Source organism: Diplotaxodon limnothrissa, linkage group LG19, assembly GCF_057381915.1.
Source record: "Diplotaxodon limnothrissa isolate DT_005_m linkage group LG19, D_limnothrissa_male_GT1.1, whole genome shotgun sequence".
In the NCBI taxonomy this organism is placed as follows: Eukaryota; Metazoa; Chordata; class Actinopteri; order Cichliformes; family Cichlidae; genus Diplotaxodon; species Diplotaxodon limnothrissa.
In genome coordinates, this window is record NC_140614.1 from 19,017,717 (window position 1) to 19,045,391 (window position 27,675).

The 27,675-nt window shown below is 39.7% G+C and overlaps 2 protein-coding genes across 2 annotated transcripts in view; both read right to left on the bottom strand.

Annotated features, from left to right (window-relative positions):
* The window catches only part of LOC146612019 (dynactin subunit 1-like), a 35,433-nt gene extending 12,113 nt beyond the window's left edge, over nucleotides 1-23,320 (bottom strand). The window contains exons 1-7 of the mRNA XM_085342419.1: nucleotides 23,288-23,320; nucleotides 14,657-14,908; nucleotides 12,472-12,550; nucleotides 10,129-10,160; nucleotides 8,114-8,134; nucleotides 1,936-1,956; nucleotides 513-683 (exon numbers count right to left, since the gene is read on the bottom strand). Coding sequence (XP_085198545.1) covers nucleotides 513-683; nucleotides 1,936-1,956; nucleotides 8,114-8,134; nucleotides 10,129-10,160; nucleotides 12,472-12,550; nucleotides 14,657-14,884 — 552 coding nt within the window. The 5' untranslated portion in view covers nucleotides 14,885-14,908; nucleotides 23,288-23,320. The remainder of the gene's footprint in view (nucleotides 1-512; nucleotides 684-1,935; nucleotides 1,957-8,113; nucleotides 8,135-10,128; nucleotides 10,161-12,471; nucleotides 12,551-14,656; nucleotides 14,909-23,287) is intronic.
* Nucleotides 23,321-24,783: 1,463 nt separating this feature from the next.
* Nucleotides 24,784-26,985, bottom strand: LOC146612020 (N-acetyltransferase 8F1-like). The gene is made up of 2 exons (XM_085343301.1): nucleotides 26,900-26,985; nucleotides 24,784-25,732 (listed from the first exon to the last, which is right to left on the bottom strand). Exon 2 carries the CDS (start codon nucleotides 25,719-25,721, stop codon nucleotides 25,059-25,061), a length of 663 nt encoding a protein of 220 aa, XP_085199427.1. The 5' UTR covers nucleotides 25,722-25,732; nucleotides 26,900-26,985; the 3' UTR covers nucleotides 24,784-25,058.
* Between the last annotated feature and the right edge of the window lie 690 nt (nucleotides 26,986-27,675).

Here is a 27,675-nt window from a genome sequence, read left to right on the forward strand (position 1 = left end):
AGATAAAATCTTGGTGTTGATTTGTTATCAGCACATTAACAGGCAGATAATTCACAAAAACAAAGGTAAATTCTGTCACGTTGCCTAAAAAGCGTTTCAGGCCTTCGGCTCTCGTTCTGACTCTGCTGGATGATGTCAACACAAAGTGACAGCTGGGTCAAAAAATACACTTAAATTTAGAGGAGAGATACTGACAACGTTGTCACATCTGATTTTACTCCTTCGCTGGGCTTGTGTGGGTTATACTCAGAGTCCACTGACTGTGGTGGTACATTAAATCCTGCTAAACAAAATGTATGAATGAATTAATGTGACTATGGGTAGTGCCTTTTTAAGCAGGCTTTGCTCATTCGCATAAATACTTGTTGTGGACTAAGTGCTGCCACAGAAGCTTCCTTCATAATGGGTCAATAAGCATTCAAAGAAAAGAAAAATGTATAGATAAACAGTAAAACACATCAGATCTGTCCAACGCAGGGTGAATAGAACTTCTGATCCAGACACACACTGACCTTGCTGGGGATGGGAGCTGGAGGGTTTCCAGGGGAGTGGAGGGTGGGGATGACCGGAGCAGCCAGGGGGGTCTGTGCCGGCGTGCTGGGCTCGCTGCTGCTCATCTCCCCAGCAGAGGCTGAAGCCGAGCCAGACGCGGCCCCCTTCCCTCCTGCAGGTCGGCTGGGCTGCTGAAGGAATCGAGAAAAAAGTCCAATCAACAACAAGAATTACATTTTTTTTTTTTAAAAGAGAGAAACACTTTGCAAAAAGCAGCTAAGAGTAAATCATTTGTGTGGATGAGGCCAAAAAAGGTGTCCCTCTGCAAGCTGACTGCATTTAATTATTGTAGTTGGGGTTTTTTTGGCTTGACAGCTGTGATTCAGGATGTGGTGTCTACAAGCAACATGAGAAGAAGCACCATGAGAAATGTTAATAGCTGCATCTGACTGAGTTACAGTGCTGTGGAAAAGTCTTCCCTCATTTCTTTATATTTTCTTTCCAAGGATCCCGATTAAACAGGACAACTTTTAAACTGTACCATTAAGCACATTGTTACTAACAGACTGCAAAAAAAATGTATAGCTCAATAAAATAAATATGTTGAAGAATAAAACATGGTCATAACAACACGGTCTTTAAAATTGTACGAACTCTGCCATAGATGCTGCATTTTCTTTCATGTTTGTGCATGATTTAATTAATCACTGCACCTCTTTCTCTTTCCAAGCGAAATGTAAAGACATTGGGTAAAGTTCACCACTTTTGCACTGTGCTCTTAATTTAACTCAACTTTGGGGCTGGATTTAGCTTCTCTATAAAATCACCTACATCAAAATAATTGTTAAATTATTTATCATTACATTTTTTTATTCTACTAGCTGAGACCTGAACATCTGTATAATATTAAATGTCTATACAGTATATTAACAGATATTTGATTATTCATGCTCATTGTTTTGTTAGCTTCAGACCTTAAAAAGAGAATTTCAGTTTATCTAAAAATTGACTGAGTTGTTTATTAGCTGTTGTAAATTTCCCAAAGAAATATACAAATGGGCCCTTCTTCAGTAGAACTCAATAGTGACCTCAGACACAATTAAGACCTTAAAATAGAGAAAACAAATACCGATGTAATACTAAATGAGAAGTGCTAAAAATATATGAAAAAAGGTGTGCAGCAGATGGAAAGCAATAAGAAATAAAGCAAACTTTAGATGAATAAATGTAGTGTTGACATAAACATAAGATGTTTTAAAAAGTGTAAAATCTGTAAGATTAAAGTGGACCATCTTTTATGCTTTTGAACAAAAATATGATTCGTGTTATGAGTTATGTGCATAAATCTGATCTGCCTCGTGAAGTGAAAATAATAATCGCATGTTCAAATAACGCAGGCTGACAAAAGGTGGAAACCCTGATGATGTTGAAGACTGGGCTCACCTTTGGCCTTCTGGCCGTGGTCTGAAGAAGAGGAGAGGAAGCAGGTAAAGGTCAAAGGGCAGCAGGAGGAGAGGAGGGAAGGGAAGGAAACAAACAACCAGGGTTAGTAATTCAAGGCAAAGTCATAGTAAAGAAAGATTCCAAAAAAATAAAAAGTAAGAATGAGTGGATGAAGCTGATATGACTTTAGGCCATTGTTGAATATTTGCTGCTTCACTCACAGTTGAAACCCTGTTAATGTATTCTTCTTGACAAGACGCCCCTACTTATATTACTATCATCTATCATAATAACATCTACACAGATCTCTGCTCTGTTTCTCTAATGATCTTTATTGTCTTAACTCATCTCTGGGCCTCATCTCATCCACCCATATGACCACAGTCTTGGCAACAACAGAGACACTGACTGGTACTGCCGCTGTGACCTCAATGACCGCATTGTATCTCAGTTAGCTTCATCTATGTCGAACTACACTCATACTGCTGAGGTAACAGCAGCATTCAGGTACAACATGTGTTTCAGACATGCTACACCGCAGGGTGGATGACAAGATTTGCAGTTGAGCTTGTAAAGAAACACTTTGCACTGTATAACACACATGGGTTACACTATTTTTGATTTCCTACCTCGAGGATGACAATGACAAATGCAGTTAAACTATAGATTCCCTGGTAACTTGTCCACAAGTCTTCAGTCACCCAGGCCTATAGACTAGCCAACAATCCCCTGTGAGGAATGTGTATTCCTCAGTGGGTTGGAGAGTGGTTTTTGAAACCAGTTGCAAAGTTGCTGCAACACAAATGCCCTTGTGATTGGTTTTGGTAGCAGACTACCACGGCCGACTACAGTTTTCATGGAAGATACCAACTTGTCTGCAAACACTTGCCATCTAACCACTACCAGTAGTAAAACTTATGCAAACTGGGAATGCCTCCAAAATAAGAGATTGAAAGCAATACATTTTAAAACTTTTACTTTGGTGGTCTCCATTTATGGTTTGTGTTACACTCTGTAGTTTTACGACTGCTTAGCAAGTATTTGGGGAGTATATGCAGACAAGCTGGCATCTTTCATAAGTCTGCAAGGAGGTGCTCGGTACAGCACTGTAACCCAACTTCACCTACTAACAGCAAAAAACCTCCAACATTCGACTGGTAGAAATACATTTTTCCCCAACTAACCAAAGGTTATCAGGGCTTCATAGACTGATCTCTAGGCCCAGGTTACATGACCTAATTATTTTCCAGCGACATGAAACTGAGAAACTGAGTCGCTATTCAGCAGATTAAAATCATAGTCTGTTTTTCTACAACATACTAAAGTTCAAATTATTTTCTTTAAAGATCCTGGAAGTAAGTCTTGCGACTAGTAAGTCTAGATTTGCACATGGAAAAGATTTCTAATATATTACAAATGTACCAATTAACCATTGTCTCTGTTACCTGTAATTAGTGTTAAATTACAGAGGAAACCATCTTTGACGATACCAGAAAATTCTGAAGCATTCAGGCACTGCTACAATAAATCTACAGTTAACAATATTAATCTTTTCTTGTGACTATCACTTCATATTAAAGTACGTCTATGATGATGATTTAAACTTAACCCAAGCCTGACCAGACACTTGTATACTTTCTACCATATTCATGTAAAATGATCTGTTGCATCCAATTATCTTCCACTATCTGCCCTCAGTACACTCAATCAATATCCATCTCCATCTGGGCTTTGGCTTGTTATTGTTCTTTATTGGATTAAAGCACTACCATCCAACAGAAACTTGCCCAAGCTTATAGCTGTACCACCTAAGATCTGTCAGTCCTCTTAAACCACCATGTTGTGCTATAGTTGCCAGAACAAACTGTACTCAAACCACATCTGCCTGCTTGCCACATCTGCAAACAGTGATGGAAATCAACGTATAGTCTTGAGTAAGACATAGCTTCTGTATGATGAGGCTAAATAAAACAATAAATATGATACAAGGCAACTCAACAACTGCAAACACATGTAGAAGCATGGACAGCTACCGACAGCATGGGCAAAATAAACTTAGAAGTCAAAGAAAGAGCACAGCTGAGCTGCAAACACTTTTACTTTTATGCTGGGAATATTAAATATCAATGGTCTGGGGAAAAAAATGGGAAAAAAGGCAATTCCACCTTAAACAAAATGAGGACACATGACCTTTACAACAGCTCTGCCAACAAAACGAAAAGGATGATAACATCAACACAAGAAACCCAACAGAAAAAGAGCATCACATGGAGTTCTGTACCTTCCGGGGTGCAGGAGTCTGTCTCATCATTTTTGCAAGGGAAGAAGACATACACACACACGGTCACCCAGAAACATACAAACACACACACACAAACAGGAAGCTGATAAAACAGGCAAAGATCCACAGACAGCGGGTTCAGAACAGACAGGCGGAAAGCTGAAGCTGAACAGTCAGACAGGCAGCGGCTCAGGCCGGGGAGCTGCAGTGGTGCAAATGGCCGCGGCGATTTATTCCCAGGCTCCCCCTCCCTCCTTCTGTTCGTCCCTTCCTCCTGCTATCGTCCTCCTTTATGTCCTCTTTCTCTCATAATCCATTTGCCGGCGCCCTCTGTCAGCACCTCTCTTCTGCTCTCGCCTCTGATTAGGACTCGAACATCCCTCTGCCACGAGCCTCCAGCCTGCTGCCGTTTCCTGCTACACCGGAGACGCCTCTCCTCCCCTAACCTCTCTCTCCAACCCTCTGTCTCATTTCCCCCCCTCTTCTCTCTCTCGCTTGTTGGGATTTGTCAGCTGCTCCTGCATTACATCACTGTGTGCCCTCCTCCCTCCCTGCTGCTCACCCACTCATCACCACCTCTAACACAGACAGACAGGGGGGAGGGAGGGAGAGGGGGAGGGAGGGATGGGTGTAAAGTGGTGATTGGGGACAGACAGGGGAGGAAAGGGATGATGTGAGGGAGAGGAGGGCGGGACTGTAAATGGAGGTGAGAGGGGAAAATGAGCAGCCATGCTGATGCAAGCCTCTCTTATCTCCTAGCAACGCTGGCAGATCCTCAAAAAGGTTCATTAAAATGAGGCTGATGAAAACAAAAGGGGTGGGGGGGGGGGGGGGGGGGGGGCGACACCTGAGCGGCTTTATGAGGTCTACCTTTCTTAGTGAGTCTTGCTATTTTTGAACTGCGCCTAACCGTGCTTTACATAGACACATACCCAGAGTACAGAGGTTAAGAAAGCCTCACATAAAAACTCAGAAATGCAAACATCATGACAGCCAGAGATAAGATCCGAACTTTAAAAGTAACATTAACTGTAGCAAAAGGATTTTTTTTTTTTTTATTTAAAAGGGAGATTTAATAGTTCGACAGTCTCCTAAAGAGCCGTCTAAGGAAGCAATCGTGATACCTTCCTCACTAATCTGTTGCTCTGCACCAACAGCTCAGCAGGAAGAGAGAGGGATATCTAAGAGGATTAATCCACAAAGTATAAGATACTCTGATTAGTTGTGAGCTTTAAACCTCGAATACTTTCACGTCATGGGCAAAAATAACATGGGGAGAAAATGTCCAATGAGGTTTTAGTAAACGGGCGATGTTTAAGAGTATTAGGAATCTGATTGTGGAGAGAAAAAAACAAAACAAACAACAGGACGTCAGGCAGCAGAGGCAGAAAGAAAAACAGCTTATGAGTATCTATTACAGAGCAGCTTAGAGAAAACTGTCCTGTTCAAATATTAAACATATCTTTTCATAATCCACTCAAATTCTCTCCAGCACACAGACTAAGTGCTACTCTGAGAGCGATGGAGTGAGAGCGGCCGACAGACAGAGTGGATGCGGAGATGGGTGGAGATGTATCAGGTTCCTGCTTTCCCAGCACACAGAGGGAGGATCGCTGCCTCCGAGGTCACTGCAATGCAGCTTCAACGAAACGAAAGGAGATAAAATTACTGTCCAGAAAGCATAAATAAGCCCAAAACCTTAGCTGAGAAAAATAATGGCTTATGGGTCAAGCTTCAGAACAGCAGTACAAAAGCATTTTACTTTGCTTTTCCTTCGCTGAGTTTCCATTTTGGTCTTGTCTAACATTTCCTACTCTTCCTCAGTTTCACCGGCTCTGTGACTGAACATTTGATCCTCCTGCTTTAAAGTTCCCTCCTGATGTTCAAAGTCAGCTTGCCAAGGAGGAGATGCAGACCAGGAGACGATAAAGAAGAACCGAGCTGACGGGAAATCTATACTCTGCAGGTTACTGCAGGCAGGAGGGCAGCTCATTTCACCTCAGTCGCATTCTGACATTTTCAAGGAACGCCTGCATGTATGAGTCAGCCAGGAATGACAAAGAGCAGCGGACAGCCAGCTTGGATCTCATGATAGACGTGTGGGAACAAATACAATATTATAAGGAAATTATATTTTCTAACTTTGTGGCTGGTCTCAAAATTATTGTGTAACAGGATAATGTACACACCACCCTGTCTTTAATAAAGACCTTTATTAACAAGAGTAATAGGGAGTGGTGCAACAGATGGTCCAGCCCTCACAGAGCAGTGAAGTCAGCATCATGCAGTCAGTGTAGGATTACATGAAAAGACAGAAGAACTGCAGTTCTCTAAGATGCTTAAAACAACCTTGGAAACTTGGTGACGGTCACACCAAAGACTGGTTTAATTTAGTTTGTTCTCTTAATACTAATGCTTTAGTTAGTAATAAATTAAAGTGATTTAGTAAGGCTTTCATTCAAGAATCAAAGGCTGAATCACTGGACTTTTCAACAACAACCGAACTAATCCATCTCATTCACAAAAACAGAGACTTCAGGGTTTAATATAAAAGTGTTAACTTCCATAATAGGTTGCAAGATATGTTAATGTTATCAAAAATGCGTGAATATACAACTTAGTATCTAGACTGAGCAGAAATATCCCAAAAGTGACAGAGGAGTGAATGAGAGGGCAGGACCAAAACCCATGAACCCCAAAACATGTCCCGATCTTTACAGTTATTTTTATTTCATGCAATTAATCTGCTGCAAAAAATATCTATTGCCAACCAAAAAGTCCAAAGCTAAGGTGTAGAACATAAGATCCAGAAACGGCCTGGCAAAGACTCAAATCTGGCCGGTCTTTGGAGAATGTGACGGAGGATATACATTTTTGAAAGTATTTTTTACAACATTTCCTACTAAACAAAGACCTCCCCATGGCCATTCATTCAACACCAAAGTAATTAACCAATAGAAAAACAGTTAAGTAAGACAATTTCCTGTTTTTTCATTGTCTACTATACATTTTTTTTAAAAGTGTGTCTGTGAATTAACAAAAACATTGTGCTTTACAATTACAGGACAGTGTGGGTAACATGCTGCCACAACTTCTACACCTTTTACAGCCTGTAAGACACAGGTGACCCTCCCCTCCCATACAAACCAAACAGCAGACCATGGCTTTAACGGGTGGGGGGAGATCGTAACAGTTGTGTTGACAGATTTCTTTATCATGTAGAAAACCTGAGACATACTGTTAAAATCATACTTCTTTTTCTTAATTTGATATTGCGGAGATTAAATGTGCAGTTAAACTTCTTTACATCGACACAAAGAGGATTTTCACCACTGTGGCCCATCCAAAAAGTGCTGTATGTGGTGCATAATGTAAAATCTGTTTGACATCCCTGGTCAGAAGCCTAAGATAGTTACATGATAATGATGGACTGCTTTTTGTCCTTTTTGTTAGCTCGTGTGTGTCATTTTACTTTTATAGATGCAACCTTGCAGAGGAAGTAGGTGGTAAGTGGTAACCATTATTGTTAAAAAACAATGGTTCCATGCAGGAACCACTGCACGTTCACAGAGCCTCTGAAAAACCTTTGGACACTTAGCAAACTTAGCATGTTTGAATGTGCACAGAAAGCAGAAGACCAAGCAGACAATGTTGGACAGAGCTGCACCGAACAGAGAGCAGAGAGGGCGGTGAGGTGATGGGACACAGCTTTCATTCATACAAACACAGAGCGCTTCAGTAGAGACCAGAGATGGCTGCGAGGAGTCATGGGTAAAATGAGGGGTGAGGCTCTGTTGCCATGCAGCAGCGAGGCCATTCAGAGCCACGGTTACCACGGTTACTACGGTCATCATCATAACATTACCACTGTACCGAGGTTAGAGAAACATGCAGCACCTTTTTGGGTTTCACTCCTCGCTGCGTCGGTCAAAGGAGGTAAGGAGACGAGGAAAGGAAGGAGGAGGGAGGGAGGGTGAAGGTTAAAGATCAGGAGTTTGTCAGCAGCATGCCAGAGGTGATGGGAACTGTGGTGGTTTGGACCTGTGTGTTGGACCTCAATAACTTTCACAAACACAAATCTCTTCATACTCACTTCTTCATTCTCATTTTGTTCATTTTCTCCACATTAAAAACACATTAAACTACACTTTCGTGTAAAAATATTTTCATTGCCTATTATTAAAATAATTTGAGCCATTCTCCCATGGCTGGTCAACAAAAAAAATTATTCTTCCATTTTCTATGACACAAGCAATAAAAATGGAAACAATGAGATCCTACAAATACAGTATATGTAAACATGAAGTACTACTTCTTTCAAGGGTAAGGTTTTACATATTAGGACATAAAAGATTATCTGGTCATTACCAGGTATTAAAATTAGATCAACACAACCTGAGATGAACAATAAACAGGACACAGTACAAGTTGTAATATATTTAACAAAAACTGAGTGAAAAATCAGAAGCAGCCTGTGAAAAACAGAAGCACACCCCATGATTCAGTACCTTGTAAAACCACCAACAGCAACAAAAACCTGAAGTGACTGTTTTCACTTTATCACTTACTAAGGACCAGATTATTTTCATTATGTCCTCATACATGAAACCTTACAGTTAACTTTCTTTTTACAATGACCGTACAATTTGCATAAATAAAACAACATATCTGGTCATAGAAAAAAGTCATTTAAATGTGACTAATTTGGAATATACTTTTTAAATCAAATGCCTCCGTTCTGGTTTCCACTTGACAGAGTGAACTTATCATTACAGGTTATTCCCTGTGCAAAGATTCTCTCAAAATGCTGACATTTGAATCCAGGACTGTCAGTGGATTAACCTTTAACAGCAAAGAGATTTTTTTTTCCTTGATGTGTACAACTTTAAAGTTTAATTCAAACCCAAAACTTCTCAAAATTCCTTTAAATCCAGATATCCATACATCACTATAGTCACATCCATAAACCATGTTTGCTTTTGCTCTTTTCATCAAAAGTGAACTCACACCATATTAACAGACTGCAGGTTTAAGGTAAATTTAACCAGTATACTTCTCTTCAGCACCAGATTTCTATTAAAACATATAACAATTCCTATGAAAAATTACTGCAATGGATTTAAGTGTCAGTTTGACGTGAAGGCAAAAGTCAAGCACACTAAATAAATTATTAGTTAGATCAGTGCTTTTTTACTCCTGAGTCATGGCTCTGATGTGCTGGATTCTTTCTACATTTTTCTTAGTGTCTACCAAACATGCAGAGTAACACTGGACTTACGTGAGTAAACGGCGCCCTCTACTGGACAGAGAGAACTCATTCAGCTCTAGAGCTACAATTTGGTTTAGCACATTTCTGAATTTGGTAAACTCAGATTAAACTGTAATTGCATTAAGATGAATTAAATGGAAATATTTACAGATGTAAATATGCAAGAGCCTCATATAATATTGCATATTGTTTAATAATCCCATTACTTTATTTTTTTTATTGTAAATTAAAACTAATTACCACATCACAGTGTTATGTTACACTAGTTTCATGTAGGAATCACCTTTTAAATTCCCAGCCATGCTATGATGAAGCCAAATTAAATGTTAATCTACTGCAGGCACTTTCCCCAAACACCTGATCCTAACAAAACCTAACAAAACAGCAGCCGTCAGAAATAAATTAAATATCTCACATATGAATCTCCCTGCAGAGTGCAAATCGCCAAACAATAAACACCAACACATAGCACTTACTTTAGTACGTCTATGTGTGAGTGTGTGTGTGTGTGTGCAGGTGGAAGTCTGTATGCATAAATGTGTGTACGTGCAGTGTGGGTGTGTGTGTATTCAGGTGTCAGGCGGCACGTTTGCCTCGGCTTTCCTGCAAACTTTGCGTCACAGTGCAGCGTTATCTGACTCACCAGTTTAGCAGACTTGGCTGACTCCAGGATTTCTGACGAGATAAAGAAGAAACACATTCCCAGAACATTAAGATAAAAATCTTTAAGAGTTATAAAAGTCCCACAGCAGGCTATGGCGCAAACAGAGTCAACATAATTTATTGTTCATTCACCAGATGGTCAAACCTGACTGGCAGCTGTTGAAACCTGTATGCACCCTTATTTAAAATTCACTTCTCCATGCCCTTTTTTCCCTACTCAAGTTATTGAGGGAAAGTGTTATTTGCATGCTGGTGATCTCACCATCACTTTCAGAGCCCCATTTACTTTCAGACAAAAGCCAGATCGTAAGACAATAACTTTTCTTTCTGGCTTTCAGGCTGGCAGAGTTCCAAATTAAAGGCCCTAACTCACATAATGGCTGCAGCAGCAGGTAAGAGAGACAAAAATCTGCATCCTGGAAGATTTGTGTAATAGTAATAATCTGAATAATGTCTCTTTCTTCCACTCACACAAAATAAAACTAATAGAAATGTGATTGTGGTTTACAAACTTGCGTGTCAGAGATTATTATGAAAGGGCGACAGAACCGGATGTTCCAATGCCGATATTTTCTTGTTTTCAGTTGGCTGATTGATTTCATTTGTGTCTTGGAGGCCCTTCATGTTTAAAAATAAGAAAATATTGGCAATAAGGCAGAGGTAAAATTACAATGTGTACAATGTGCCTTGCCGCAAATTAGCAACAACAGGCAAAACAAGAGAAAACTGTAAAGTTGAGACCCACAGTGGCTGAATATATTTGAAGATATGAAGATGTAATATGGGAAGACTTGGGAAGGCATGTTATAAGAATTCAATAACATTGAATGGATAACGGTAAAGCCAGAGTGGATATAAAACTCACTGAAAAAGGTACCAGAACAAGAGACAGACATTTTTTAAATATATTTATGGGGTGTAAAAAAAAGTAGCTCACCTAAATAGACTGGAGCCTTTTGAATGTTATTACTTATACCTGTCAGCTACACTTACTGCTCATCTTTCCCTTTGCATTTTGGTGCATAGCAGCATTTACAGAAGCACTCAGCGTTTCAAGGCCTTTTCTTCGCGTCACTGCTTTAAATGAAAAAGTGTCTTGTTGCCAGGTTACATCTGAATCAACTGTCCAGTCTCATTTAATCTGCCTTTTCATGGCCCAGATGTCCATCAAAAATCTCACAAAAAAAGTGTTTACCACTGAAACATCACGAGTTTAGTGGGGAGAAAATAATGTGTTATCCACATATATGTGTGTTAAGATCTCAAATCCACATTGGGATCCACATTCATAATTCCCTCACTTGATAAGACATGACATGATAACATATTTCCTCGTAATGTTAATCTGCTGTAGATCGTTTTATGTTTTTTAGACCTGCCACTTCTTTTGTCCTTCATTTATCCAGTTTCCTAATTTTTCTAAGGACATGCTACACACCAAGTTTTCAGCTAATAAGTCTTTCGAAATCACCTTATTTGTGCAAAAAAAATCAATTTTATGCCTGTTAAACTATGTTATCTTTAACATTTTATATAGATTCAAGAAGTGGAGCACATTACATGTTCTTGTGACAGGCTGTTAGTAACAACATGCATAAAATGGGAATTTAAAGTTTGTTCTGTGCCAAGTTATCTGTAATGCGTAGAGACATAGACACAAGTTAAGTGCCTTTTTTATGCTTGAGCGATTTACGGGTCAGTGTTACGTGACTTTAAAAAAATAAATATATAAAAACATTCCTCTGAAAACAGCCAGAGAAATGAAGTTTGGAGAACTACTGCTCAAAAGATTTGCAAAAAAGTCGGGCTCCTTAGAAGACAAATACAAAGATATGAGGGGTGGCTCAAGATATAGCAAAGTACTCTTAAATAAAGACACAGCTATTGTTTAAACTGTGGCATGATCATCACCTTTATCTATAAAGCACTTTAAAACAACCACCGATAAAGATTTTGACATCTGGTGGTGGCTAACTTACCGTACGTGGGATTCAAATCCACAATTTTTACTTGTTATTCACTCATCACATAAGTAAAACCAGGCAGCATCCCTGTAATAAGATACTAAATGTACCAAAGTGCTTTTATATCTTAGATCTTCAGCTGTCTATCTAAACTACAGCAGGAGAGCAGGTGAGAATAAACCCTGCTTATTGGTTTCAAATATGGCATGCACACTTACTATCAGGCTCTATAAGGACAGGATAGACTGGATTTTACTGTGTTTGGGCATTTTTTTAAATTTTACTGATAAAGCAGTACCAGCAGAATACTAAAGACGACCTGCAAATATGACCATCTGGATGTGTGTGTGCGTTCTCACCTCGTTTGGGAACCTTGCCAGTGCCGGGCTCAGGTGTCTCAGGAGACGTTGTGTCTGCCCCATCATCTACCAGCTGGATCTGAGACAGCGGGAGAGAGACGTTTAGTCATGTCTTCCAAAAACACAACTGTGAGTGCTGCTGTTAAATGAAAGAGGTGACAGAGAAGAAGAGCCACAAGCGAGCCTTTTAAGCCAAGCAGGAGACACGCTGAAGAGGATTAGTGACACAACTGCTAATCTACAGTAAAGCTGAATCTTATGCATAAACGTGTAATTCTACATAGGTTTGATGTTTCTTTTTAGCATTAAATTCGTATCACTTTTTTTCAGCACAGTCAAAAGGTAAAAAGCTTTAACAGTTACTGGTAACTGTAACAGAACACACAAAGTATAAACTGTTCTCTGCTAACATTTAAGTACAACCACCATCACATTAATTGGTAATGATTTTTTAGCCCTGAAGTGGATGGATTTGACGAGCAGCCAAAGAGTGATTGATGTGTTTGGATTCAGCAATGTAGACATCTCGTTCTGATTTGATGACTGCAACAACTTTGTGTAATTTGATCATAATAAGCTACCGTAAAATGGTGCTTGTCCCAGCACTAAAACAAATAGAATTAAACTGACAGTCACAAAGACAGATATGACAATACTGCAAGTTACATTACACTGACTGTTTATTATTGTGAGCCCGCACATAAGAGATATCCTGCAGGTACCATTTCTTCCAATCTTTTGACTTTTTCTTTTTAGTAGTAACAGTCCAGTTCCACATTAGGTTGGCAACCCTAGAGATGTAGATTACAGTCATATGATTAACATAAACCTCACTGTAAACTTGCTCCTCCCAAACAGATTTATTTATTTATTGCCAGACTCAGTGTGGCCTATTCTCTTAGCGCTACTTATGAAGGATAAAACAGGTAAAGTAAGCCATCGTAATAATCACAGGTCCATAACCTTAGCCAGTATAATATTTCAGAAAGACTTTTGCAGGATAAATACATTTTTTAAATTTAAACCCAAACATGGAACTGGTCTGTGTATGTATATTTTGAAGGAAATTATAAACAAACACAAGAAAAGAAGTCATCAGTTTGTATTTGTTTTATTTCTATGCCTGCAAACCTTTGATTGTGTAAAACAGAGTTATTTTGCTGAGCTGAGTCATAAAGGGATGCCTGAATACATTGTGAGAGTTCTGATTTATTTCTATTCCAAACAGACGTTACAAGTAAAATGAAGAGACAGCATTTCAGCCCTAATAGTGTTAGAGGAGGAAGAATTTTATCCCGGTTCTTTTTAATATTTTGGTTGAAGATTTTGCGTGCCTGTAAAACTGTGTGCATGGTTGATAATATTCTAGATATTCTGAACCATATTATGTATGCAGATGATCTTGTGTCCTCGTACCGCTGGTCGCCAGCAGCTCCTTCACATATGTTCTCCTCATGGTGTGGAACATATACACATGGTTATAGAACCAAGGAGATAAACACCTAGTATTTCCAGAATTTGAATACTCAGATATTAACGCTGTCTGCAATAAGGTCAAATATCTTGAACATGTTATTATAGATCAAATGATGGATGACAAAGTTATTTACAGGCACAGCTGGATGATGTAATCATAACCAAGCTTCCATTAATGAATATTTAATGCATGTAAGGACAGAGTGAAGATCTCTTTATTTAGAGCATATTGTACACCTATACCCGTTTCTCTGAGCTTGAACTGTTGCTGTGCATTAGTTCTATGTAAATAAAATGGAACTGAATTAAACCCTCTGCAACTCTGATCAGGTTCAGCAGTTAAGAATATAGATGGACGGTTTCACAAGAAAGAAGTTTTAATTTACAAAAAAACCAAAAAACATAAGTAGCAAAAAAGTTAAACTATTGTAATTTTAGTTTATTCTATCATCTCCTCCAGGTCACTATAGTTGAATTATGGTCACATTATGCAGAATTTTGAGGGAGAGAAACTCGGAGCTGTTGCAGATCAAAAAGAATAACCAAAGACCCCGAAGCAACAAAAACCAAAAGCACCACAGAAGACAATAAAGGAAAATATCAGCCCACACACACAGCACACTGTGCCACATAAAAGGAAAACAAAATCTCTTATGTGTTAAAAAAAATAACTGGGGTAAAGACATTTACTTAATACACCTGTATTTACCTGTGACTGTCTCACAAAAATCCCATGATTCTCTTCACAGGTGAAGTAACGCTTTCCCTGTACGGTGCCGTCATTTTTGCCCTTGGCTTCATCCAGGATGACCCCCACCCATTTTCCAGAGGCAAAGAGGGTGGTCCCGATGTAGGCCACTGTGCCACGCTGCCCCTTCCCAATCACCTCCACCAGGGAGCCCACTTTGACGGGCCGCCCGCCCCCGTCTGAGCTCATCCTGCTGCTGCCACTGCTGGTGGTCTGGGTGGGATGAGGAAAGAAAACACAGACCTGGGCTGTTAAAACAGGCATTTATAATCAGCTCAACATCACAGGTGATTTAGTTTGAGTGGTATTAAGAGGTATTTAATGTTTAGCATTAGATTTAGGTTAATGTATTTATGTTAAATGCTACTGTTTAGTTTACTTTGAAAGAACCATTTTCCACATTGTGTTGGCAAAGGTTTGCAAAAAATTGATGTTTCACATTCAATAGATTGTCAAGATGACTGAACTGGTTGTGTTCTGGTTATATTTCTATATAAAAGTAAGGTCGCCAAACACTTGTGTCCTTTTGCAGTTAAATCATAGTCATGCAGAAACTCTGTCACAATTTGTGAGGGAACGTCTGAATTTCTTTAAAAAATAAAAATAAAATAAAAAGTTCAAATGAATTTGAAATTGTGATTTTCCCCAATTTATCACAGTTAATCATCACATTATAACAAACAACTGCATGTAACTACCAACTTAACCCAATTTAATCTGATAGCAGACTGACAGCAAACTGACTCAGTCTTATTGTTATTTTCTTGCACTCCTGATGCACCTAAGACTCTTAGAAGAGAGTAACTGACCGCGAGTGGTCACAGGCGTGGTCGCCGACCTTAACAGGCAACAATATTGCAAGATGATTGCACATGTTAATAGTAATTTTTGGTCAAGTTGCTGTTTTCAATCACTGTGTGACTGTAGCAAAGACCGATTAGCTCAGGGATTAGGGTTGGTTGGGTGATACAACAGCGGGTGCTTTTATGAGACACAGTGGCTCACCTTTGAGGGACAGAGGACCAGGCCTCATCCTGATGCTGCTCTCTCTAAATGTCAGTGCACGCTTGAACAGCACTGCTCTTTCTTTCTAGCTGAGGAGGCAAACTTTATGGTAATTCCATGGCAACAAACACCTGAGACGTCACAATGCAATTTGGATGTGTGAAGAACAAAATGCACACAAGAACATTTTCAAATTGGCTTCAGCTACAATATTTTGTAATCAAATAATACTGCATAACCCAATTTACAGAGCAATGTCCTAGAATTGATGGTGACTCAGCAGAACAGTGCAGAGAGGAGCAGATATCATTCTCTGCTTCAGCTAAACACACACTGTCTATGTGTTGCTGTTTAACTTAAAGGTTAAACTACACAAAAACCTTTGTGAAAGTTTAACCAAAAACAGAAAAACACCTATAGCATGAAGACTCTTCGACAGACACTGTATCCTCTGCTGTCACTACTGCTGCAAGAAGCTGTGCTGTTATGTTAATTTGGGGCTTTTAATGATTTCTTAGAAGTGTTCATTTTCAGAGTGGAATGATAGTACATCGTACATCTTTACTGACTTTAACAAACAAGAGTTGCGTGCACAAGTTTTTTATCTAGTTTATTTTGGAATAACTGTAATCTACGCATGTTGAAAAGTATACAGCCTTAAATATATACATAAACTCGCTCAAATCTGGTAACAAGTGGTGATGAAGGTTCTAAAAAGAGGTCTGTGTCTTTTAACTTGATAATGCCAAGCCCTATTAACTTGTCGTTAGCGATCATGACTGACAGGAACTGATAGTTTTGCTTTGTCTGCATCTCACTGGACTGCCCAATAGTCATATAGGCACAGTATTAAAGTCGAACAAACTCAGTGAAGATCGAAGAATGAGTACAATTGCTTGACCTGATGATCCCGATGTTATTTGGATGAGTCACCACTCTGCCTTTGTCTGGAAAAAGACCTAAACTGTTATCATCAGTTGTGGGAAAATTGGTTAGGATCAACCCAGGAACCACCAAGGCTCAAGCCTGCCATGAGCTGAAAACTACAGGAACACCAGCATCTGTCATGGTCCTGGGACTGCTGACTCAGTGTTTTTGTTTTGATTAAGAGTTGCTTATGTTTCTGATTAATTCTTATTAAGATTTGCTAGTTCCTAGGTTTGATTTCTGTGCTCCCTCTGTTTAGTGTCTAGTCTGTGTCTCGGTGCCTGCCCTGGTCCCACATCTCCTGTCTAAGTTCCCTCTGTACCGTGTCAGTATCGGGTCTCTGAGTCTGTAAGTTCAGTTGTTGTGCTTCCTGTTTTACTTTGAAAGTCTGTGTCTGTATTCTGTGTTGCTTCCCTTGTCTTATCCTGCAGAATTAGTCCCAGCTGTGTTTCCCTTCTGTCTCCCGTTCTTGATTACCCCTGTCATCCCCAGCTTGTTGTCACGTCGTACCCTTTCCCTGTTGTGTCTTCACCGCTGTGTTACGATAGTTTTCTAGTTCTCCGTTCAAAGCTTAGCTTTCCAGTTTCCAAGGTAATGCTTAGTGCTTTGAGTTCTTGTTTTTTTGCCCTGTATTCATGAAGAGTTCGTCCAGCAATAAATGCTGCACTTTAGTTTAACCTTTTCCGAGTCCTGCATTTGGGTCCAATCTCCTGCCTTCCACGCAGCACAACATGACAGCGTCACTGTCCACAGTGAAGCCAGTTTCACGTTGCAATGGACTAAGAGCCATCTTTTGTGCCACCCAAGAAAGAAACCTCTGCTTCAAATCCACTACACATTGGGCCTGTGTAAAATCAACACCTTTAAGCTTGATTTAAATTTGTAGCTGCCCACATTAATAAATCAAACTAATTCTGGAGAAAGGTTTTTTGGTCAGACAGAACAAAGACAGCACTATTTGGTCACGACAAAAGGTATGTTTGAAAGAGTAAAGGTGAGGTTTTCAAACCTAAGTACACTGTACCAACTGTAGCATCATGCTCTGGGGCTGTTCTGCTGACAGTGGTACTGGTACACTGAAAAAAGTGAATGGAACAATGAAGGAAGAGGACTACCTCCAAATCCTTCAACTTCACCTCAAATCAACAGCTACGGTTGAAACTTGAACACAGTATTCTAACAGGACAATCATCTCAAACACACATCAAAACTGGTTTGGAATTTAAAAAAAGCAGGCTGACATTAAGTTTCTGGAACAGCCTTCCCAAAAGGAAGGCAATAAACCAGTTTAAAATGTAAATGAACTCTACCAATTTTTCCAAGAAATGTTGTCAAATATTCAGCCAAAGCACCTGGTCAAGGTGCAACCTGCTAAGGGACATTTAACCAAACTGGAGGTGGTTGTAACTTTTTTTGCCCTGTGTGGAATAGAGAAAGTCCAAAATAAATTTAAACTTGTGTTCCCAGTTCTTGCTTTTAAAGTCAATGAAGATGTATGCTGTACAATTATTCCACTCTGCAAAAAGAACAATTTAAAGAAATAATTCAAAGCCCTGTGACATGTATGTCCACAATGAGTCGATGTAAATTTCTGAACACAAATGTACATTATGGTCATTCTAGTTCTAAACATAAACCTCAAACATTTGACTTTACTTCTTGTTTTCTGTGACACACTCGCTCCAAAAATGTCCAAACAGTTAACACCAGCTGAACAAGTTTTCCAGTCCTGTTTTAGTGAGCCTCAGTTAATGTCCTCTCTGGCCTGCATGGTGATTAAAGTGGCGTCTAAGTCTACAGTGAAGGTCCTCAATAAAGGCAAAACGTATTATGAACAGGTGTCTACTCTCTTCAAAAGAAATCAACACAAGTACACTGGACTGCCATTTGTTCTTCAGATAGCAAAAGCTTCAAAAACAGTTGATGTGATTTATGGACCAAGACACACATTTTGTTAACTGGATTATAATTTCATGCGTTCAAGGAAACCCCTTTATTCAAACATGTGGCTTACCGTACTACATATTTGGTATAAGTTTGAACTTGTTAGCTTTTAGGTCTTCAAAATCTAATCTGATCATCTGCTCCACATAAAGCATGAAGCTTCCACTACATTGTGCATTATTCTTGAGTTTCAGTATTCATGAAAACATTAAAACATAAAATCTGGTTAAACCACATGCCTAAAGGTCTTAGACAATCAGTACCCTAATGTAAGGTCACTGAAACTTTGCAAAGTATACATTGGAATGCTGTAAAGTAAGGAGCGCTTTGCACAATCACTCCAAGAATTTTAATGGTCATAAAATCCTGGCTTGAAAAACATATTTAAGTATAAAGTTGGTGTTTCAATGATTTAAAGGCACTCACCTCACACTGAATGAAAGTTACATACATGTATCTTTATTATAAACAACCATAGCTCCTCACACATAAAGTCAGACAGTCACTGCTGATATTCACTTAAGTGGCAGCTTTTATTCAAAGCCTGGATCCCCTTAATTGTTTAAAGTCGAATTAACTCCTCTTATAATTCATGACCAACATGGAGCGAGACATTTTAACTAGTCATGAGCAATAAATGATGCTTCCACAGTTTCTACGTCACAGCTGAGTCCTTGAAGCTTTTACTTAAAGCGTCAAATCACTTCAGTCTACATGGCTTCACAGGGCAACACAGCTCAACAATCTGCAATCACACATCCATCAGGGGATTATACTTGAAGTCATAATGAAAACTTGAAAGCTAACGAGTCTGTAATGATGTATTCACCGATGTTCAGTCATTGCTTAGAACCGTTTGCCATGTGCTGGAGGCAGAAGACCCAAGGAGGGCGTGCTGAATTATTTAGTGCCACTCTACTCTTACAACACACGCAAGGCTCGCACTGACTTTAAAGCTGAAATAAGATGAAAAACACGCATGTAGCTTTCTGATTGTCAGCACGATGTTGTATTTAAGCAAGAAAAGCTGTCATATGCGTGCTTGCCACAGACCGCCTCCATATAAGTTAAAATCCATACAGTCTAGGAGCTATTTTTGCTTAGTAAGCTGACATGTAAGATCACACACTGATGTCATCCCTCCCATTGACAGCAAAGTCGCCTGACTCAGACACGGATGACAAACAGGAAGTCTTCTGGGCTCATGGATTGTGTGTTTAGCTGATAACAAAAAGCGAGCCAACTACCTACCTACTAGTTCACAGGTCGTCAGAGTCAAGTCATAGCAAAGGTATGAGCTCTCAACATCGCAGCAGCAATGTTGATATTTCCCCAGAGGGGCATTTGAGCCGAACAAAGAGGCGACAATTCAGACAGAGGAATGCAGCAGTGAAATGGATTAGAAACCCTCCTATTGAAGGCAGGAATTGACAAGGAGGGGATGACAGAGTGAAACAAATCAAAGAAACCTTACAGAAACAATGGCCCGCTGAGCAGGACAAACTTAAACGCCACTCAGACCGTTCATTCAACTACCTTGAGCGTATATATATATCCACTCACCCGGGTGTACGTATTCCTCCTAGTGTGTGACATGATTTCTGGTTGCTGAGCCCCCCACTCAAAACTGCCAGTCTTGACTGAAAGAGCGTGTTATTGGGGAGAGCGTCAGCCAGACAGAAGGGGGTCGAGGAGAGGGGAGTGGGGTTCAGTGATGCTGCCGGAGCGTCTCCCTCTTCCTCTCTGTCTCCTTGCAGAATCACACCATCCCTCTCCTATTGCTCACAGTACAGCCCGAGCTCCCAAAACTCCACCGTCCCGCCTCTCTGCTGCCCACAAGCCAAAGTCTGCGGGAGCTTTTTTCACCATATCAGGAAGTCTCTGCTGGGGAGGATGCTGCCAATCCAGCCCTCTGATTAAAGGTGCCAAAGGCGAACAGCAGCGATATGAAGACGGGGGAAAAAAATAAAGCCAAGCTGGGTCTGCTGTGAGCGCATCAGCTGAGGGGCAGCACTGCACTGTGCTGTGTCTAAGCTGGCTTCTGCAGGAGGGAGGGTGGTTTAGGCCCAGACAGTGCTGCTGGGTCCTAAAGCCTGCAGACATGCTTCTCAAAATAGACAGCTATTATTCCCGTGCATGCCCTCATTGTTTAGGATGATGCAGAGGTTCAGGCTTGTTTTTTACTTCTTATCATGAGTGCACTGATCAAAGGCTACTTTCAGCCTCGGCAACACAGACTTTTAAGGTAAAAATTAATAATATTGACTCAAGTTATGATTAATCAGTCAGGGAATGGAAAAAGAAAAAACATACGGGGTCGTAAATACATCAAAAGAAAAGGCTGAAATTACACTAAGCCTAATTTCTCGCTGCACTGCAGCCTATAATGGATTTCCAGGGTTTTTTTGTGTGTTTTTTTTTATTACAAAGCATTCCGCTTTCTTTCATCTGCTAGAGTGAGAACTGGGAGGGGGGGGAAGTCAAGAAAAAAACAGGTGCTAAGCATTTTTCATCCAGTGGGAGGTGAACCAGTTCAAGTTAATCAACTGCTGTTTCATTGTGGTTGAACACAAAAGGTCCAGGTGATGCTCCATAACACAGCACATTGTAAGCAAAAAGCAGCAGAGGTTGCATTAGGGTCCAGCCTAAAACTGTGGCCCATCACAGAGCAAGGATTAGTTCTTTTATCTGCTAACTGCATGGCTGGAGCTTTTCAACTCCCAGTCATCTCTGTTTCTCTGCTGTCATCTCTTTGCAATGGAAGCAAGCGCTGCAGGGTTTCTGTGTAAAAGCTTTCAGCTTAGAGGCTGATGAGAAACGCTGGCACCCAAGCCTTCAAGAGGAGAATATTTTTCCTTTCAAAATGATGCAGGACATATTAAGCTTCAGCAACAAACATGGGCCAGGATAACAACAAAAACCAGCCATATATGCAATCCACAGACTAATATTTCAGCTGGGGGATAGCTGGGGATGTTTAGGGACAAAACAAACCTCTGCAGTGTCTTTGCACCCTTTTATGCAAATGATGGAGGCAGAACCAAAAAACGGGGGTGTTGGGCATTTGTGGGAAGAAATAGAGAAGGGGAGCCTCTTATCTCTCTAAAGACTAGCAGACAGTCTAATTCAAAGCTCGTCCTCCTTATAGAAGATGATGGAAGAGAAACTGAGAAAGAGGCGGTGCTGCTGCTTTGAGCCCACTCAGACCAGCGAACGGGAAGGACGCAGGAACAGAGGTGACACTCTGGGATTTTAAGCAGGAAAATTACAGCCACACTGCACCTCTGTCTGTCTGTCCGGGAGGAACAAATCAATATCACTCAACAAGGTAAAAACGAGCATAACTATTGCTCCAAGGCAGCTTTTATTTAGCACAAGCTTGGCTTATATGACACAAATTTTGCCAATATGGACACAGCAGCTGACGGTCGACTGAAAAAGAAACTGCAGCATCATCCAGGTAGAGTTTTAGAGGTGACCATTTTTAAAAGGAGACACTACGTTAAAGAAAAGAAACTAACTGAAATAAATTGAATAAATAATTTGTTCATTTTAGGTCAGGAAATATTGAGGTTACTGTGATTATTTTTAGCTTGGTTTATTAATCTTTATGTGAATAACAAACATAATTAATGGACTTACTTGAGTCACTGAATTATACATTTAAATTGTAATCAGTGTAATTGAGCAGTGTCACTCAAGTTTATTTGAAGTGAGATTAAAACAGCAGATGTGACCATGCAAACCTTTTTTCAAACAATGTTTTTAAATGTGTCTAATTGCTGGAGAATACTGGGGGAATTACAGCCTGTAATGCTTGCATGTCAATGATATTCAGGATGGTCTCATCACTGAGCAATGCATAAAAGAAAAGTAGGTCATCAGTTGAATAGTTGTGTAAAGCCAGCACTTCAACCCTGTATGCATTCAATTAGGATTTGAGTGCATAAAACACAAAGCACCCTTAGTATAAACTGGTATAAAGTATTTATAGTGTGCATGTCTATAGTCTGTACCATATGTTTACATATGTAATCTGGTGCCATCTAGTGTGTATAAAATCTACTGAAGGCTGAAATTCTGCTGCAATAATCGGGACATACAATGATATCTTATTTATACATGTATTACTGGGAAAGAATTAAGATACTACTACACATTAAAATAATAACTATATACATTTCTGCGTATTGCTTCTGCTGGTAATCACAATAAATCACAGCATGGGTGTGGCTGAAGCCCTACAGGACATTTTCTCCCGACAGATTAACCAAACTGGATGACAAATTAAGAAAAACAATCTGGATTAGAAGATTATTTAATTTAACCGAGAATAATCATCCCTTTAGGATTGGATATCGACACAGCCGCCTTAATAGCAAGCAAGGCTCATTACACTTGCCATGTTCTTCATTATTAGTCGTTTTAATGTGAGAACATTTAATTTTAACAGCTGTAACTAATACTAAACCTTAATTTTAACGCTCACATTTGGTGCTGTCAGCTGTCAGGCAGACACTCCCTGATCAGCTGCTAGCAGCAACGTTCGTTAGCTTCGTTTGGCAATTTCAATAAATGAATAAAAATAATAATATCCAAGAGATAATATTAAGAAACCCCACAAGCTTATAGTTTAAGACAGGTGTGTGTGTGTGTATTCTGAGTTAAAACCCCGACGGTCAGATGATAAATATGCACTAATACCTACCTGCTTACGTCAAAATATCCGGCTAACTGCTCCGCTTCGTCCCTGACAGGCTACATCCATCCATGGAGGTCTGGCCGGACACATCCGCTTCGAGGTGGCCGAGCTGCTGCCTGACTCAGCCCGCCTGACACAAACTCAGGGGCCCGATGAAAACTCAAGTATTTAAACGAGCTCAGCAGCACAAAGATGACACGGTTTAAACACATACAGACTGAGGCTATATCAATAAAAAATGAAATAACTTTTTAATTTAAATTTTGCTTTTTTCTGTCATTTTTGTGCTATTTATCGTGGCATTATTTTGTACTTATTTCCTGATTACAGGCAAGTACAAAAGTACCTTATATCACAATTTAAGTATAAATTTTAAATGAAACAAAAATACTCTTCACAGCTTTAATTATTTTTTTAAGGAATAAAACAACAACCTGACACAGGTGAGCATCATTGAGGTGGTAGTCATTTACAGCGAGGCATATAGCATGTAAAATAAACTCAAACCAAAGCAGTGACCCAAAATATCTGTTTGGGTTCTTCACCCTGCAGCCACAACCTCCCCCTGGCCCACAGTAGACACTGTTGGGCTGAACAGCTGTCAGCTTCCTTTTTGGGCCTCCAGCAGTACAATCTATAGTCTCAACACTCTGCTCAGAGGACCATAGAAATAAAGATGACTTCAGGTAGTTTTCCATGCATAGAGGTATTAAGTGATTTGTACATATATGAGTGTATTTCTGGATAAAACAGAAGTAGTGCATGCATTGTAACATTACACACCACTGTGCAAAAGTCCTAAGCTACCCCTCACTTATCTATATTTTACTCCAAGCAGCCAGACTATCTTAACATTTTTAAGAGGGCCTTGAGGAATACTTCTTCAAGGTTTCTAAAGTTCTTTTAAAGTTTTCTGTCGGCATTGACTGCTTTTTCGTGTATTTTCAGTCCAGTCTTTGTACCTGACCAGTGGAAAAGTGGCTGTCAAGGATAAGGTATGGCAAATGATATAAGAACTGGACTGAAAATCAGTGGTAACAGGTCGAAGGAGATGATGGAGAGATTATTCCAAATTAGAAAATGTTTCAATACATATATGGAGGAGGTAAGGAGAGACATGCAACAGTGAGAGTGTAGAGCCATCTGTTAAAAACAGTGGAGGCTCTCTCATTGTTTGGACCTAGCTAACATCTGGTGATGTTAAAGATCTTGTCCAAATTAATAGAATTATGAACACAGAAAAGTACAGTGAGAGAAATTTATAACCAAACTATTATGAATATTTTAATGACACCAGAGATTGTTGTGGCTAAGTTACTAAAAGGGCCTCTAGTGATCTCCTGTATTGGATCAATGCATCACAAACTGAGCAAAAACAACAGATTTGAAATAACACTGCAAAAGTGATCGCAGCTTTTGTGTTCAGATGTATACATTTATTGTTAAAATCATGTAGAAGTTAAATAAAATGACAAATCAACACAAAACCCTTAACAAAAGCTGAGTTTTTCTACTTTAACATTTTGTGGAACCAACTATTTTACACACAAATAAAACAGTAACGATCTTGTGTGTGTTTGAAACAGGAGAAAACACAACTGGACCAGCTCTACAAGTGTTGAGTAAACACACCCCCATCTCAACCCCCCATGCCCGACCTGTCCAGAGTGTTTCTGCCTCAATCAAATACATGCTGGGAAAACACAGAGTGGAGGAACTAGATAAATGTGTTGTACTGCTGCCCTGAAATGGTTGTCAGTGTTTATATCTGATTCAGTCCATTCTTCAGTCCTGCTGTAAATCAAGTCTGTACTCAAGCAGGGTGAAGTTTAGGATTTTGGCAAGAAACTCTGGAACGACAAACTCTCTTATCTTTTTGTAGCCCATGTGCTCGTACAGCTTCTGAGCATCTGTCTGCACCACAGAAGTCTGCAGTATTACAGCTCCGTAACCCCTGTCGCGAGTAAATTCAGCCACTGTACGACACAGAGCCTTTGCGATGCCCATCCCGCGGTGACTGCGGCGGACCGACATGCGTTTCAGCTTCAAGCAACCAGGAGCATCCTCAGCAGGAAGACAAGCCACCGAACCCACTACCCGGCCATCGCTATCAGCCACCCAAAAGCATGAGTCTTTCCCTTTCAGGTAGGTCTCACTGATGTTGTTGAGGTCCTTTCCGAGCGTGGATTCGATGTATTTGTTGAACATGTAGACGACCATCTGCCGGGCTCCAGCCAGGCAGAAGGTGACGGCCAAGACGGGAAGCAAGAAGGACTTAGAGCTGGTCAGGAGAGCGCAGAACATGCACATGAGGACCATCTGGGTCAGCGGCTGCTTCAGAACGTGCACAAAGGATGAAGGCACGTGCTCACTCATCCCCAAGGTGAAGAGCTCCTTCACAACATCAGCATCTTCATCATTAAACTTCCGGATCTGAATGTTGTCCATGGCTCGTTCAGCTTTTCAATCACAGAGGTAAAGACATGAGAGATGTCAAAATACAAGCAGGGATCAAACAAATCTGCAATACAAAATCACTTTTTTCACTCTGACAAAAGCTTTCTTTATCTCAGGCGAAAACAATCATTTTCTGTAGTAATTAGTGGTAGTAAAGACATCTAATCATCAACACTTGAATGCAATTCAATTTCCAGAAAAATATATTTTGTCTTTGCAGAAATTATAACCTAAAAATACAGACACCAATATATTTCAGTGAGATAATACACTCAACATCTGCTTTATTAGGTACACCTTTCTGGTATCGGGTTAGACACCGATTTGCCTTTAGAATTCCCTTAATTCTTCTTCTTTGGTCCATGTTGACACGACAGCATCACACAGCTGTTGCAGATTTATCGGTCGCACACCCGTGATGCAAATGCCCTGTTCCGTTACCTCTTTTTTAAGACACAGCTGATCACGTTGTTTCACCAACTCTTCTGCACAAGGCATATTGTACAGGGTAAAACAGCCGTGGCACTTGAAACAACAAATGCAATCTCCACATTTTGACTTTATTCTCGAAATAAATGTTAATAATAATGAAATCCTCCATCGGATGGCTTGATTTATTGTAATGTGAGTACAATAACAGAGTCATTAAGACACTTGCAGAACAGGTTTCTTCTTTATTTCATATGCAACCCCTTTATAAATCCTGTTGACTGTAGTCTATTTCCAAATATAAGCGAAAATGTCGACCATCACAAAGATTAAGAAAACCCTGCTGGCTTAAATGACTCGTAAAGTATGCACCAGAATAAACAGTGTAAACATAAATAAACAAACACGGTGTGGCTGGAGTTGGAAGCTATTTTAAAAATTAAACAGTTTCATCTCTGATCGAAATGTCCGTTAAACACACCTGAAGGCACATCACATGAGTTAGCCCAAAACCGAAATAAGCTTTAGTAATGCTAACTGTCCGCTATTTGACCAGATATTAGACGGGACACGTTCACATATTAAACTCGTCGTGTCCTTTCAGAAAAGGTGAATAAACAATCCAGATTAGCCAACAGAAGCTAGCATCAGTGCTAACCTCACAAAGGCGCTGAGGATTGGACTGCAGTTTGCTCTGATATTTTATGACTCACAAAAACCACAAAATAAATGCGACTTACCTGTTTTATGCCAGTCCTTGAAAGTGGAGTGTAAATTCAGTTTACCCAAGTCAAAAGCCCTTCATTTCGCTTGGCTCCTAAACTACTTCCTCATGTCTACCGTGCTACATTCAGGGATCGTCGGAAGAACTTTGAAAGCTGGCGTGAAAGTGTTTTAGGGTTGATATTAATGCATTTAATGTATTAATGTATTTTTACTGTTACTGTTTTAGGCTGTTGCTACAGCCTTTTTGGAGATATTGTTCCAGATAAGGAGATAATGTTGGGTAAAGTTTAAATCTTTACTTGCAATATCATTGTAATATCACAGTTTTGCAGTGGTGCACTGCCAGGTTTCCTGCTACGTTTCCAAACAACTTCACTACATTACAAGGATAAATAGTATCCCTAGCCTTCTCTGTGATGTGTAAGTTGTATTGCAGATTCAGAAGTACACTGCATATACATGTTACTGCTTAAGAGTATTGTTTTGAAGACTCACCTTCATGAGTTAAAAAATTAAGATGTCCTCACACATCAACTATGTATAGCCCTAATATGCAGTATTCTTCTGCTCAATCACTGTTTATATCCTCAGATACACATATACTTATGTAATCAGCATTTTTTTGTACATTTCATGATTTCATAGTCTGTATATAGAAACCATTTTTAAAATTTTTCATTGCAAAGTAATTTATTTTTTAAAGTGTCACACATATTACGATAATCACTTTTTATTTCATTTCTGAAAATATTTGAATGCTTTAACTTAACAAAGACAGTGAAGAGAGATG

What these genes read in the sequence shown, in the direction of transcription:
- LOC146612020 (XM_085343301.1), bottom strand. Translation starts at nt 25,721, where the DNA reads ATGGACAACATTCAGATCCGGAAGTTTAATGATGAAGATGCTGATGTT.